General features: G+C 27.3%; 1 protein-coding gene across 2 annotated transcripts in view; it reads left to right on the forward strand.

Moving 5' to 3' along the window:
- Positions 1 to 16737, forward strand: part of LOC101240098 (1-phosphatidylinositol 3-phosphate 5-kinase) — a 143113-nt gene that overhangs the window by 86664 nt on the left and 39712 nt on the right. For both annotated transcript variants that reach the window (XM_065799671.1, XM_065799672.1), the window contains exon 18: positions 9357 to 9528. In XM_065799671.1, the coding sequence (XP_065655743.1) occupies positions 9357 to 9528 (172 nt within the window). The remainder of the gene's footprint in view (positions 1 to 9356; positions 9529 to 16737) is intronic.

Genomic DNA, 16737 nt, shown 5'->3' on the forward strand with positions numbered 1-16737 from the left:
AAAACAATATGAATAATAATAATAATAAAAGTGATAAAAATAATTATAGTAATAATATTAACAATAATTTAACAAAAGTATAAAAACAGTAGTATAACAAAAGTAACACAAGGAGTAATATAATGACAAACAACAGCAATAGTAACTCTAACAACGATAAAAATACTACTATAAAAAAAACCCCAAAAGAACATGAAAAACAACAACAAATGCAATAATAATAGTTATAATATTATACATATTTATTTATATATATATATATACTATAATAATAGTTATAATATTATACATGCATATATATATATATATATATATATATATATATATATATATATATATATTATATATACACACAAACCCTTAAACAAGCCTGTTAGACGTTTTCTTTTAGCTTAAATATTTATCTTATTGACATTCTCAAGGATTAACGGTTGACTGTTTTATAATTGCTTTCGTCATTGTTTTAAGTTCAGTCATTTTTAAATTTCCAGGGTTAATTTAACATGTTAGATATTAGAAATACTTTTTGCATTTCCCTTATAAACAATAAAAGTTGTTGAAAAAATTTATTGATATACATATATTATATATTGTTATTATATATATATATATATAAATATATAAAAAATGCATTTTTTTAACTATAATTTGTGGTGTATAGCAACCTGAAAGTTTTTTTTTTTTGTAAAGTTTTGGCATAAAATTAAAAATGCAAATAATTAAAACTAGTTGTTATTATAATTAAATTTTAAATCACATATATAAAAATTAAAATTAGTAAACATACTTAAATTAAATAAGTTATATTTATATATATATTTTTTTATCTCAATATTATTATTTTTTTTTTACCATGGTTTTAGTTTCATATATATTTATACCTGCTACCTTCCAAAAGTAAATTTATTTAGACATTATTATGTTACAAACCATGGTGGCCATAATATTTGTGTTGAAAAAATACTTTGTAATTAATCTACTTATCATCAGAATCATTACTAAAGTATTTTGATAACATATATTAATACTTAAATAAGTAAATTGATTACAAAGAATTTCTCTAACACAAGTATAATGACGATCAGGGTTTGTAACATGGTGATTTCTAATTAAATTTACTGCACGCAAGCATTATGATAATTATTTTACCATATTACATTAATACTTATTCTACTAAAGTATGGTTTGATAAAAATACCTAAGTATTATGTTGACGCAGTGCCGTGGCTAGTGCATAAGAGTTCCCCTAAAATCTTAAAAACCTGTCCACTGGATATTATAAAGAAAAAAAAAAGCAACAACTCCTTAAATTTGCAAAAAAAAAACCTAAATTTGCTAGGACCCTCCTTCTCCAACTGGAGGTGGTAGGTTAGCTTAGCCACAATACGGGGTTAATAAAGATGTTTGAAAAAAATTGTGGTGATTAGAGGCTGGGATTAAAAAATTTCTTAAAATTTTGGTCTCAACTGCTCCAAATGTAAAAGCAATAAGTTGATTAAAATTTTTTTTATTATTCTCAACTAAATTAATATTTATCTGTAAAATTTTAGTTTTTAGAAATGATCTCATAGCATTCAAAAGTTATGACTATATAAAGTTTGAACCCCCCCCCCCCTCTCCTTAATTTGAGGGGCTGCAAGTTTTATTTCATCATAATTTTTGAACGCTATGAAATTTTTTATGAAATTTAAAAATTATCAATAAATGTTAGTTTAGTTGAAATATAATTAGAAAAAAAAAGTTTTTTTCAACTTGTTGCTCTCACATTTGGGGCAGTTGTGGTCAAAATTTGAGGGTTTTTTGATCTTAGGGAGATCTTAGGCTTTTTTGATCTAAGGATCATCGCATTTTTTTGCTAAACATTTTTATATTGACATAAGTATAAACATAAAAATTTTTGGAATTTGCTTCATATCTAGAGAAATTTAATTTTTTTTTTTACTTGACTTTTTTAAACTATGTTTGTTAACTTTGTTATTAGCTGAAATTTGAGATTTTTTATTATTTAATTGATGCTGTACACTTGTAGATATATACATTTTTAGAAATTCATTGTCACAATTTATGATTAAATTTAATTAAATTCATTACTTTGACTTATAAAATGATAGGTTTCATTTTGTTTGCTTTTCCAGTTCTGGGACTATAAGAGGGGTTTATAAGTTTTTATGAGTAAATTGTTTTAAAAATTTGTTATTTTTTTCAATTGTAACAAATGACATTATTTTCAGTACAATTCTTCAGTTTGTTATAATATCTGAGTTTTAAAAAGATTAACATAGAAGTTTAATTTTTTTTGTACAGATAGTTTTTTTGAGAGTATCTTTTTTGAGAGTATCTTTTAAGTTTGTTTGATAATCCTTTAGGGTTTGTACCCAAAAACCCAAAACCAAAACTCAATAACACAAAAGCAAAAACCCAACTTAATTAGTATTTGATATCAAAATCTTTTATTTATAGTTCATTCATTCATAAATTAATTTACATTAACACTCAAGATTTGGTGCTTCTTAACTATTGTTTTAATGACAATAAAATTTAATGAGTTTAGTGAGTCATAAATGAGATTTTTATTTTACTTGGAGCAGATTCAAACTTTTAAAAAAATTAAAAATTCATCTAATAATTTATCCATTAGCAATTTGTGCATCTCGATCTTAAATGTTTGTAAATTTGTATATATATATGCATTAAAAAAAACAGCTATCTAACACTTACATCTTTATTGAATTTTTCTTTTGCAATTTTGATTGTATTCTTAGCCACCTGATTGCAATTTTCTGCTGTTTTTGTTTGGCTTCCAGTATCAGTTGCAGAAATAAGATAGGGTTTACTTGTATTATGAATACTATAAGCAACTATAGGATTACTAGCAGAAAGCAACCCATAATACGGGTTATGGTCGGTCTGTTACATGAATAATTTATAGTGGCAGTTTTCCACAATTTAAAATTGTGAAACCTTAACTAATAACCTTTTAGAAAAACGCCTGCAAATTGAAAGTATTAACCCATCTGTAAAATTAACGTAAAAAGTATGAGGAGGTAAAACAATTTACCAATTATTATTTAACATCATTTGAGTAATTTACAACTGGCATCATTGAGTAATTTACAACTGACAAGTCATATCAGTGTAAGACAAAACCATTTTCTTTGACATTCCTAAGTTCAACACAATACTTTTTTGGTAATGACACAAAATAATAACACTTCATCATGCTTTAAATTGACGAAAATATCAACTAAATTCTTATAATATTTTTTATAAAATGAACTTTAATTAATTGTTAAGAAAATTATGAAGTTAAGTTGTGTTTAAAAGGAGTTATTAAATTTTCGGTATTCCCTCGATTATGTTTTCTTTAGAAAAGAAAACTGTTATCTTAAAAACGTTAAATGTACACAAGAAAAAAAATTTATGTGAAACAACTAATTTTATTATAGATGACTAAGCAATTGAGTACAAATACCTTAAAACAAAAAGAAATTAACTTACAATCAAACACGCGTATAACAAAATTTAAAAAAATATGTCAACTTTGATCTTTATATTGCATTAATGTGTCACATGACAAACTTAAAATAAATATTCTAATAGATAATTAGGCATAAAAGAAAAGAAAAAAAACAAACTGAAAACAATTTACCTCCTTTTGGTAACCTGTTGTCATACTTCACTTGCTGTCATAATGCAGCAGTTCGTGTTGTTGTTTTTTAATGGCGTTATTTCATGTTGGCTTTTAGTAAACTTTAGTTTAGTTTAAAAGACATCATAACAAATTTAAAATATTTTAATTAAAAAGCAAAATATAAATTGTTTCAAAGAGCCAAACTATAAACATTAAAGATAAAAAATCAAATTAAGGTATATATCAATTGTATTTATATACCTAAATATATTGTCTCGGCCTATTTTAAATTTTAAAAGCAGTAAGTTCAATAAACTAAACTACCAATTAATTTTTTTTAACAATAGAAAGTAGCATCATTGTAATATGATAATTGGATAATGAATCAATTTAACTATATTTAAGTTTAATTGGTGAAAAAACAATTACAATTTTAATTAAAAAAGGCCAAAACAAATCAAATATTCAACATACTATATTATTTTAAAAAAATTACAAATTAAAAAAAAAAATTACAAAATAGAAAAAAATAAAAATCATCGAAGAAAAAAGCGGCAACAAAAAAGTTATAAATATCTTCATTGATAGAAGACATTTACAACCTTTTGATTGCTGTTTTTTCTTTGGTGTCTCTTAACACCCCGGTATGGGTGAGCCCTCCATTTGAAGGAGGGCTCATTCATACCGCCATTACTACACCACTTATTGAAAGACCTATCTAAGAGAGGTCCTGGGTGTTGGGAGCAATAATTTCTGTAATGCTCAAATGTTAACGAATCAAAAATTACAAAAACCCTCAAATGTTAAATACTCTAAAACTACAAATAGAATATAATAAAAATTATAAATATTTGAAATTTTATTTAATCAAAATATAAAGCAAAACATAAAATAATTTTTTCTTCATCTTTCACTTCAGCTATGTTTTTAAATGCAAGAGCAAATGGTTCTCTTCACTAATAATAGTTTGCAATCGAAACAGTGAATCATTTAAGCAAGGAATATTACCTCATTGTTGCATTCTAAAACTTACTGCTGCAAATGGATCATAGATGTATAATTGATAATATGTCGGTGGAACATCTTGATTTGGCCAAAGATTACCTATGCAATAAAAAACTTGATCACATATTCTAAAACATGGTGGCCCATGATTCATGGGTTGAACTACATTAGTTTTAAATGAAGCAAAGAAAGACATTTCCATCTGCATAATTTCCTTTAAATAAATCTTCTAAATCTTGTGGAAATGGTAAAGGTTGCGACAAAACTACCTTTCCATTATTGCAACATAAAAAATGTGTTTCATCAGGAAATTTCATAGCACCACAATGCTGACAAATATAATTCATTTCTCCTAAATTATTATAATCTGGAATAGTATTACTTCTTGCTATACAATGCATTCTTTCGTATCTAGCAGCATATCTAGTATTTAGTTGACTATTAATTTCATCTTGCCTAAGCCTTTCTCTCTTTCATTTCTGCAACAATTATTTTCAACTCGCCTAAATACGGTTTCCTTATTTGTGTTCAAATTATTTGCTGCTTGCCCAGCAGCATATCTAGCATTTTGTTGATTAATTTCATCTTGCCTAAGCCTATCTCTTACATTTGTTACATTTCTGCAACAATTAACTTGCCTACTAATATTTCCATTTTCTAAACTAATATCTGCTTCTAGCTTAATATCATCCAATTAAACTTCACTTTTAATTGAAAGTAGAAACAAAAAATCTTAAAAGAATCTTGAAGATTGTGATCTTTTCTATATAGTTTTTTTTCTACTCTAAAAAGCAGGCACAAATACTTTTTAAATATAAGAAGCTGTCGTTTAAAATAAATTATAAAATAATCTTATGACTTAAAAAAAAACATATCAGTTATGAGATGTTTAAACAATTATTTTCTAAATTTAAACACATTTATAAAACATTTGTATAACACATATTAACACATGCACAAGCAATAAAAAAAAATTTTATATTATTGTAAAAACACGTTGATAAAACAGCTATAAAGCACATATTATGACATACACATACTTACCAAAAAAGCATATATGCAAACAATAAGCATATATATCTTGAATTGTGTAAACAAAAATTTAAAAAAATGACATGAGAAAATTTAGAAAGATTCAAAGTAAACAAAATATATATATATATATACAAGCAATACTCTTTACCTTTATTTATTTATTTATTTTTTTCATAAGAACTGTAATCCTCTTTACAAAATTTAACCTTTACATACAATAACATGTGACATGTCATGTCAGTGTTGGCACAAAATTTTAATTTATTTTTTTTAAATTTTCTAAAAAAGAACAAAAATAGTTAATAGCATCGCAGAAATTTCAAAGTAGTAATAACCAATTTTATGGAAATAGCATTAGTATAGCTTTTTTGTTGCATAAAAAATAATTAGGCCTCATCCCTATTTTTCTTCTATAAAATAAAATATAAGTTCAATAAAAACAAAACTGCTAAAAGAAAAACTAAAACAAACAAAATGTAAACGATTTAAAAAATTAAAAGTAGTGATCCTTTCTACTTTATATCTAATAACAATGTTATATATAAATTGCTAAACTATTTTCTATACTTACTTCAATTATAATATGATCTATAATATAATATTCAATTATAATATGATCTAAATATAATATGAATTATAGTATAACAATGATTATTTATCTTAATATGTTTCTTTATGTAATATTTCTAAACTAATAAATAATAATTAAATTCCAAAAGGTAAAAAGTTTTAACTTATTTGATAGATCTTTCTCTAATGACCGCATGCATTTTGAGAACGCACTCTTTCAAATTCACAAAAGCCTAGTAACTAATTAAAACTACTTTAAAAATGCTAGCAAAACAATGCTAAGCGTTGAACATTTTACAGTATTAATATTAGGATTATTGACTGTACCATTTTTAATTAAAATAACTACACAATCGATAGCAAAATTTTTAAATTAAATTAACTACTTCTTCATTTACCTTTATTAAGAGTTCTAAAGATACCTGTTTTCTATTTTGTGGCTCATATTCAGGACTAAGATTTTTAAGCGACTTTGTAAATTCAAGATTTTCTACTACCTTGAATGGTATAGTTGCTGAAAATAAAAACCTTGTAACTTGCCAACCTAGTTTTAAACCTAGAAACAAATTGATAATATGGTGTTTGCTGTTGATGAGTAGGAAGAATCACTAATAAATACTCTTTAATGATCTCAAATAATCTTGCTCCTTATCTTCTGTATGGTTAAACTTAATTGATGCTGCAGATGTAAATAGCCTTGACTCTAAAACTGATATATTACAAAATACTTTAGCAGAATCATTAGCGCTTTTTTTTTTTATCCTCAGAATTTATCCAAATGTATCTTAACTCTCTCTGATTTTTTAATTATGCTCTCTAAGCAATGACTACATATTACCCTATTATACATATATTACCCTATTTGTTTGGTCACCTAATATGGTCACTTCATTCCACTCACTAGCCTTATTTCTTCCCCCTGAATGATACTTTGGCAATGTTGAAGAACTTATAATTTTATATACTTAAATTTTAAATAAAACTCAAATTTTAAAATAACAACTATATATCAAAGTAGCTTTATATTAGAAAAAAATGTAATGTAATTATAAATTAAGCTATTATTTAAAACAATATATCTGTTAACAATGAAAAATAGCTTTTAAGTAACTATAAATTAGTTAAACTTTGTCACTAAAGGTTTGTACCAAACTTTAGCAAAAACCCCAAAACCCACCCAAAAATTTAGTCGGTTGGGTTTTTGCCAACTCTGATCTTTTGGGGTTATAAATTAGTGTTCATTAATTTTTTGTTTGTTTGTTTGTATTAAACATTCTTCAGATGATATGTGTAAGAAAGTTTATGTTAAAAAGACCATCTTATGTGGCTCACTTTTGTTTAACTGTCATAAATAGATCAACATTAAATTTAATTTATAGCAATTTTAACTTTGTTATATTGAAAATCAAAAGTTTTCAATTTAATAACATAAGTATCAACTTTAGAAAAATCCGATTTTGAATTTTTTGTTTTTATAAAGTTTTCTATAGCATACTTACTATATTAAACAAATTTAAATATAAAGTCAACTTGTTTAAATTTATTAGTTGTTAAACTGATAACATGATGGGAGATATAGAAATTATGCACAACTCAAGAAGTTGTGATTTTATATGTAAATATGTATACAAATTATTTAAAATTGGAAACATATACAATAAAAGATTAAATATTTTTGTATTCCTTTTATGTTTATTTTAATAGATAATTAGCTACAAAAAAAAAATAATAATAATGAAATAAAACTGTTAACTTTAGCTTTATAACACATAACATGTAGTAAAACGTATGTTGGAAAAGAATCAACATGATCAGTTTGCTACTGATAATAATCCAGTACAACCTGACCCATTTAAACCATGTCAACCTGACCCATGTTTACTTGAACTTACTATGGCTAGTAAGGTTTCCTGTACTTTGTGGTAACTCTCATTAACTCTAAAATATTAACAGATTCTATTAGCTCTAATTTATCAGAACATTACCAGTGCCATGTTGCGCATCGATGGTGTCCTAATGTTATTGCTTTTGGTATTCATTATCAGTCCCACATATGGAACCTTTTGTTACAATTTTAGGTTAATTAGCAGGACTAAAGCAACTGCACAGCTCTTATAGCTCATATGTACTCCAGTCTTGTTAACAACACAACTATGTGCTCCAGTCTTGCCAATAACACAACTATGTACTCCAGTCTTGCTAATTACACAACTATATACTCCATTCTTTCTAATGACACAACTATGTATTCCAGTCTTGACAAAATTACATTACAATTAAATTGTTTAGAACAGACAGCCAATCTTGAGTTTGATCTCTCTTTTGTAATACATTGGGGCTTGCAGTGGCTGGTAAATTTTAACCCAAACTAAACTCACACTTGTTTAGTTTAGGTTAAAATAAAACACCCAACAACAATTGCAGTATTTTTGATATTCATTGATGAATTGATAATTTGATCATTGTTAATGAGTCGTTTAATTCACATTTTCTTTGATTATTATTTACTCCTGACAATAAAACGAAGCAAGTTAGCATCTGCTAAGCTTGCTTCTTTTTATTGTGCCATATTTTTACTTATAATTCCATTCTCCACCTCTATAAATCTCCTCTTTGTCCCTGTATGTAATACTATTTTCATATTTAAGATGACTTTTCTAATGATGTCCTTTCTCTTCTAAAAAAGTTTCAAAAATGTATTGTAAATGTAGTTAGTCATCAGGTTGTATCTCTTTCACTTTTCTAAAAATACTATTATGGTTGCTATTCAAAATGAGCCATCAACTCTTATTCCATCATCTAAGACTATATTTTAAGACTTGTCATTTAGCAAAAACGCATCCTTTTACTTCATCTTAATGCACTAAAAAATTTTATTTATATATATTTTTTTAATTGTGCATCGGTGCTTTTGTACTCTTTCCTGTCTTCATATTTTACTTATGTACAATTTTTATTGTACCAGTCAGTAAAACAGCTTTTTAATTTTTGTCATTCTTGCTTTCTAACAATATGCTTTGTGTTCTTACATCCAACTTAAATAGTGGTTACTTTCAGCTTGTTGGAAGTAATATAGCTTTAAAAAAATTAAAATGATTTCAATTATTTTATGTAGACCATCTTATATGTGTCCATCTCACAATTGTGAAGTTACCATGGTTAATCATGTTCGTTACTTTGCACACTGTGATAGTTCATTGTACATACACATGCGAAATTTAGAGGCTCCAATACCTGGTTATGATGGTACAATACTTACTTGGAGTTGGTGTAAAATATGCAAGGAGGTAATATTAATTTTTTTAAATAAGTATTAAATTATTAAATAGGTATTTTATGTAAATTTTTATTTTTGCTACAGGTAGACAGGCCCCAAGCCACATGATTTTTTCTTCTGTCATATCTTTTGTACAAAACAAATAATTTTTACTTTTTTTTTGCTTTTTTATATCCTTTTATATGGTAAAAGTTCTTGTCAGAGGTTTAGAAGTATTTTGGTATTTTTATTTTCTTTTCTTTTTCAGTAAAGTTTCTCTATATTTTAGTATGGGACTAAAATTGATGATAATGAATTTGTAAAGAGATTTTATTTTACACTCTTGCATAGATAATAGGTTTAGTTCAGTTTAGTAAAGTGAATTTTTTAGACAAATAAATATAATTAACATCAACAAAAAATTCAAAATACGCTTGCAAATGAAGTAACTAAATCCAAGTTCCAATGCTAAAGCACTAATAAAGAGAAAAGCAACATTAAAAAACAAAAAACTTGAAGTTATGTAAGAGGACATGCTGCAATTAAAATAGGATAATTCCCACTTATTAAAGATTGTGAAGCAATAAACCATAGTTTCAAGTCTATGATTTATTGTTTCAAGTCTGGGAAAATAGTCAATGGTCTTAAAAGCCAGTACTGTGCAGTTCTCTTAAAATGAAAGCTGTCAGTTGTTTCATACATTATGAATAAATTTTAGCAATGCATGGCGTAAACAAAGCAGAACCAACAAAACTTGTCCTTGATGTTCTGAAAGTTTGACAGTACACAAATAAAAGGTTGAAAAGTGAGAGGAAATTTGCAGACAATACAAAAAATGTTTTGACAAAAAACAAGTATTTTTGTTTCTTATATATTTTTTTAAAAGGTAGTAAAAGAAAATATGGTCAAAAAAGATTGGCTGTAATTGAAGGAGTTGTGGCTTTGTTAGAAATGCTTTTTTGCTTTGCAAATTTTTTTTGTTTGTTTGATGTGCTTTACAGCCAATAATCCAAGCTTCACGCCTAAGCAAAAAGGGAATTTTTATCAATAAATAAAGCTCTCAACTGCATAAAAGAAATGGTACCTTGAATAACTAATCAAATGGCTCCACAAGAAGCTTTGACAAATGTTCAATATATTCTGGTAACAACATGCAATCATGGTGTACCTGATCACAATTTGTTATTAGATATGTATAAAGAGTTTAATGAATATCTTACTAAAAAAAAAAGGGTACAGCTGATAGTTTTGATTTCTTATGGGGATTGTTCACACTAATTTTGATGTCTTACAATTATTACAATTAAAAAACATATGTATGTTCTTAACTCCGCTAGATACCACTGTTATGACACTGATTTTAAACCAACTAAACAAAATATCTTAATCACGAGTATCGTGGTATGAAAGAAAACAATATTACTGATTTCAACTCACTAAATAAAGATACTTTTATGATGATCTTAGGATGTATTTGGAACAACTGGGCCCCAAAACAATCTATAATCAAAGCTACAAGACTTGCGGGAGTAACTTCCACATCATTAAATGTCAATGACATGCAACAGGACAAGTTTGTACAACCTGCTCTATGTATTAATACTTCCAAAAGAGTTTTACCCAGCACAACAACCCCTGATAGATATACTATAAAATCTCCTGATAAAAATTCCGCTCAGTATTGGAAAGAAAAAATTAAGTGTTCACAAGAGCTAATTCAAGAGCTGAGCAAAAAGAGCCATTAACTTGAAGAAATTCTTGCTCAAAGTGCAGAAAGTTAAGCCAAAATTTTTTAAAGTTACTACAAGAGTTATGCAGGTTCATGAATCAATGGAAAAAAAAATTGCGTTGTAGTTGGTGAAGGTAGTTCAAGTTAATAAAAATCAAGAATTAAAAAGAAGATGGAACAAAGAGAAACAAAAAGAAGCACACAATTGTGGAAAAGGTGTGTGTCAGGCCATAAAACCGAAGCAATGCTCTTCTTGCTACAATGTACATAGGTCATTCTGTGGAAAGTTATCTTGTAAAGATAATGGATTTATGTTTTTAGCTGCTGTAGTAACCAACAATTCTCTCAAACATAAAGTTATCAAGCCTGAAAATAACAAAGATACTAGCAGTTAAAAGGATACACCAAAAAAGTAACCTTACAGTTCTTATGTCTATATTACCGATATGTGATATGAACAGAATTCCATTATTCTTAGTCAATTAGTTGATCAATCAATCAAGTCAATAGTTATAAGGTTGTATAACACTTTTAAATTGTCTTAAAGACAAATATAACTACATATAAAAATTGGTTTATAAATAACTAGTCAATCTTTTACTTGGTTGTTAATAGAAAAAAGCAAGTTCCATTTTAAAATTGAGTTTTTGATCCATATACAGTATTGTGCAAATTAGTTCGGAGAGTGGTAAAATTGGAATAATTTTCACAATAAGCCCAACTTTTAGCTATGATACTAAAGATTCTCTTGTTTTTTCAGATAAATAAGTGTTTTACTGTAGTCTAGTGGTGTCTGGCAACTCTTTGCTGCAGGGAAGACATTCTAGCAAACGCATTAGTGGCTTCAGTGCTACTCCAGGCTTTGTGGAGAAAGGTTGTGACGGAGGTTGTGACAGATTATTCACCTCGTATTCACAATGGACATCACTCCCAAGAAACGTGCAAGCATTATAGCTCTTAAAGAACATGCTGGTTTGTGCATTAGACAGAATTCTAAGAAAATGAAGGTGGCCAAGTCAACCGTTAGTGACATCTTGAAAAGAAAAAAAGACACTGGTGAATCTTCAACACTGCGACAAGAAAGGTGTGGAAGAAAACGCAAGACAACATCTCGCGATGATACAGTTATCATCAGAGAAAGTATAAAGAATTCTAAGATAACAAGTGCAGACCTTCAGAGAGATTTGTCTACATCAGGCGTAAATATTTCTTCTTCAACTGTCCGACGAAGGCTCCTTGAAGTTGGTTGATTTGCCAGAAAACCTCTAAAGAAACAGTTATTGACATCGGTTACGAAGAGAAAACGTCTTCAATGGGCACGTAGGTATTCTCAATGGACAGCAGGCGACTGGAAAAAAGTAGTATTCTCCGACGATTCGCATTTTGAAGTCTATGGCTACAGGTCAAAGTTTGTGAGACGAAGCAAAGGTGAACCGCTTCGGTCAGGACATATTCAACAAGCACCCAAACATCCGCCTAAGAAGATGTTTTGGGGTAGTTTTAGTGCTAAAGGCCTTGGACAACTCATTAACGTAGAGGGAATGATGAATAGTGATAAATACAAAGCACATTCTTTGAAGAAAGTGGACTGGAGATTTTAGACTGGCCTGGAAATTCTCCAGACATCAATCCCATTGAAAACTTATGGGCTATAATCAAACAAAGACTCCTGAAAGAAGACTGTTCGACAATGGCAAAGCTAATTAGTGCTGTAATTAGGACCTGGTATCATGATGAGCAAGTGACTAAAATCTGTTCAACTTTAGTCGAATCCATGCCAAATCGTGTTCAAATGCTTGTAAAAGCAAAAGGAGGTCATATCTCCTATTAATTATATCATATTTTGTACAATTGGCATGTTTTTTTTTGAATAAAACTTTAATGTGGCAAATAATTGTGTTATTTCAACCACTGTCCGAACTAATTTGCACAATACTGTATATTTTTTTCATGAAGGGACCCCAAAACCACGCAGAAATACTGTATTGGTTACGTTAAATTATTTTAGCAACTATCATTTCAATTTATTTTTTATTTTTTTTTTTTTTTTGTGCAGAACTTAAAGCTTTTTAAACTTTGCAGACTTAAATCTTTACAAAAAAACTTGCAAACTTAAATAAAAATTTCAAGTTTTTTTTTATTGTCATGTCAAAAAGTTATAAAATTTTTTAATGAAATTTTTTATTATTTACAGTACAATTTTCATAAAATTAGGCTAATTTGATTATTTTGAACAGTTTCCTTTCAAAAAATTATTTTCTCAAATAATAAAAATCTACTTTGCTCCTTGATAGAGCTTAATCAATGAGTTACAGGTACTAATGTAAGCTTGTGTCTTTTGGGGTTCATGAGGGTCCATATTTGGCCCCATCTTCCTGTAGTTTAATATTTCCAACTTGTTTATCATTAATTATACATAACACAGAATAATGTGATATGTGGTCAGTGCTGTACCCTGAATAGTTTGGGCAGTACCAGTTGTGAAAATTTATTTAGGACTGTTACTACTAGTTGATTTGTGGCACCGGTTGTGATTAAATTAATTATTGCAAAATCATATAAACCACATTTGTGAAATTTTTTTACTAAAATTCTTTAAATGAAATATGATTTAAAAAATTAAAAATTTAAATTTAACTTTGAAGAAATGTAAATTGGTTTCACAATTCTTTCTAAAGTAGTTCATTAAATATGTAAAAAAAAAAGAAAAACTAAATTGTGATAAAACAAAAGACTATAATGTTATGTGTGAAATAATTTTAATAAGTAAGTAATAAAGAAATATATTCTTTTTCAAATAATTTAAATTTCATTAGTAATTTTTACTATAGTTATTGTTAAAAAGATTATTGAAATTAGAATTAATTACGCTGTACTTTAAAATATATGCTAACAAGGCAATTTAAATATTAACAATATAAAAATTGTTTGTTTAGTTCATTTTATTATAATTCCATACTTAAACTTTTTTTACATAACTATAATTAAAGTTTTCCACTCTAATTATAGTTATGTAAAACGTAATGAACAGCTAACAAAAAGTGACATTTTTTATTTTTTTGCTTTTATTTAATTATGATGGACTTTAATATTGGAATTTATAACTTATAGAATTTTTAGTTTAAGTGCATTAGTTTGGGCGCCCATAAGAGTAAAATGTTATTGGATTATGTGTGGGTTTGGGACCGGTGGATAAACATAATAATTTTATTCGGTTTAATGTAGTTTTGACAATATTAGACTTAATTAGATAAAAAATAAAGTTTGCATTTGGTCTTTTATAAAAACCATAGATATCTAAAGACTTGAAAAAAGTTTTGATTGAATAACTATTGTTCAATTTTTTTTTTTTTTTACTTTCATTAAATTAGCCATTTGTTTCCAATATTAGTTAGAAAAAATAAATGATTTGAAAAACTGGTCATTATTTGGCACATAAATTTGCCATATGGTCACACAGGAACAGTGAAAGAATTTATTTGAAGAAGCTGATTTCTTAATAGTAATTTTATAGTATAAGGAGTTAGTGTTACAAGTAATGAATAAAATTTGGGATGATTTCATATGGATTGGGGTCACTTTGTATGAAATTTGATTTACATCCCAAATTTTATTCAAATAATGAATAAAATTTGGGATGATTTCATTGGGATTGGGGTCACTTTGTATTCAATCCTCCCCCCCCCCCCCAAAAAAAAAAAAATTTTTTTTTACCTTGTTGTCTCAAAAGTGGTTCACTTTTACTTTATATGATGTCCATAATAAATAAATACTGATTGCAAAAAAAAAAACAAATTAAAAATGAACATAAGATATTCAAAATAATGCTAGTTACACATTTTAATGATAGTCTGAAGAAAAACAAAGCAACTTTGACATTATTGTGTGTTGTAATTGTTGTGTCGCATAGCTCAACCTACAAAAACCTGCACCAACAAACTTGATCTAGAAAATAAAACATCTACTAAAAAGTGGAAATAATTTTTAGATGTCCTACTGAGGCAAAAATTGATTTCAACCGATTATTGGCCTTTTTAATTCGACCGATTTATGACATTTTCAATTTCAACCGATTTTTTTCTCAACCTATTTTAGAGACTTTTATTTTCAACCGATTTGCGATTGTTTGATTTTTAACCGATTTTCAGAGATTTTCATTGCAACCTACTAGTTAGTGTTTTTACCGTTTTTTCCTTTTCGTTTTTAAGGGTTTTTCCTTTCCTTGCGTTTTTAATAGTTGATTTATTTTCTTTTCTTCTGGTATAACGGTGTTCCAACAAGACCTAACCTTTCGTAGAGCTGTGAAGAAGTGCATTTAAGGAGAAATTTTATGCTGCCTTATATACCTAAACAAGGCGTCGAACCTTAGACCTCTCAATTATAAGCCAGTGCTCAATGGCTGATTAGATTAAGTTCTAATTAAAATAAAATACATACCGGAAAAGACGTAGTTATAAAGTCGATCGAAAAAAAAGTAGGACGAAAATACAGTAGGTTGAAAATTCAGTAGGTTGAAAACCCAGTAGGTTGAAATTTCAGTAGGTTGAAAACCCAGTAGGTTGAAATTTCAGTAGGTTGAAAACCCAGTAGGTTGAAATTTCAGTAGGTTGAAAACTTAGTTGGTTGAAATTTCAGTTTCAGTTGAAAATGTAGTAGGCTTAAAAATAAGTAGTTCATGTTTTAATTAGTAAAAATAAAAAATAAAAAGTTGTAGGTTGAAAACCAAAATTGTCATATTTGATAATTTTAAAGCTAAAACTTAAGACTCATCTTAATCCCTGGCCTAACTTTATGATATCACTTTATATTAGGTCAATTGAAAAAACTTCATTTTAGGATATCACTTTATACTAGCAGTAAGCAACCCGTATTACGGGTTAATAGTAATTAAATCATTGCTTATAGTTAACGATAAAAAAACACTACATTAACATTGTTAAGTTCTTTTTAAAGTCTGTTACACACAGCAGGTACCATAAAAAGAAAGCCAAGTAAAGCCTGCGAACACCTAAGAAAAGAAATGAAAAATAATTACAATTTGTAATTACAAAAGTATCATTTGCATTTTATTGTTAGTAGAATATAACAGATAATATAACAAAAAGTATAAAGAATTAAAAAAATAGCTATAACAGTCTAGCTCTATCAACACAAAACACAGAAACAATAGCGCATAGCATAAGACATTTGTAAGCACACATTACAGACATTACTATGTCTCTCCAAAATAATTAAAAAAGAAAAAATTATGAAAAGGCTAGACAACTTAACGTAAAAGCATGGCTGAATAACACCACAAATTAATAAGATGTTTTATCAACTAAAATACTTGAACTAAAAAGATTTTATTTGTTTCAATATTTAACAATTATGGTTAAACAATTAGAATAATTATATCATAAAATAGCAAGCAACTTGTAAAATATTTTATATACATGGTCATTATCAATTATGGTATTAAGAAATACGTAAGAGCTCAGTAAATACATGTTTTATTGATGCTCCCTGTAC

The sequence above is a fragment of the Hydra vulgaris genome, chromosome 06 (assembly GCF_038396675.1).
Source record: "Hydra vulgaris chromosome 06, alternate assembly HydraT2T_AEP".
NCBI lineage: Eukaryota > Metazoa > Cnidaria > Hydrozoa > Anthoathecata > Hydridae > Hydra > Hydra vulgaris.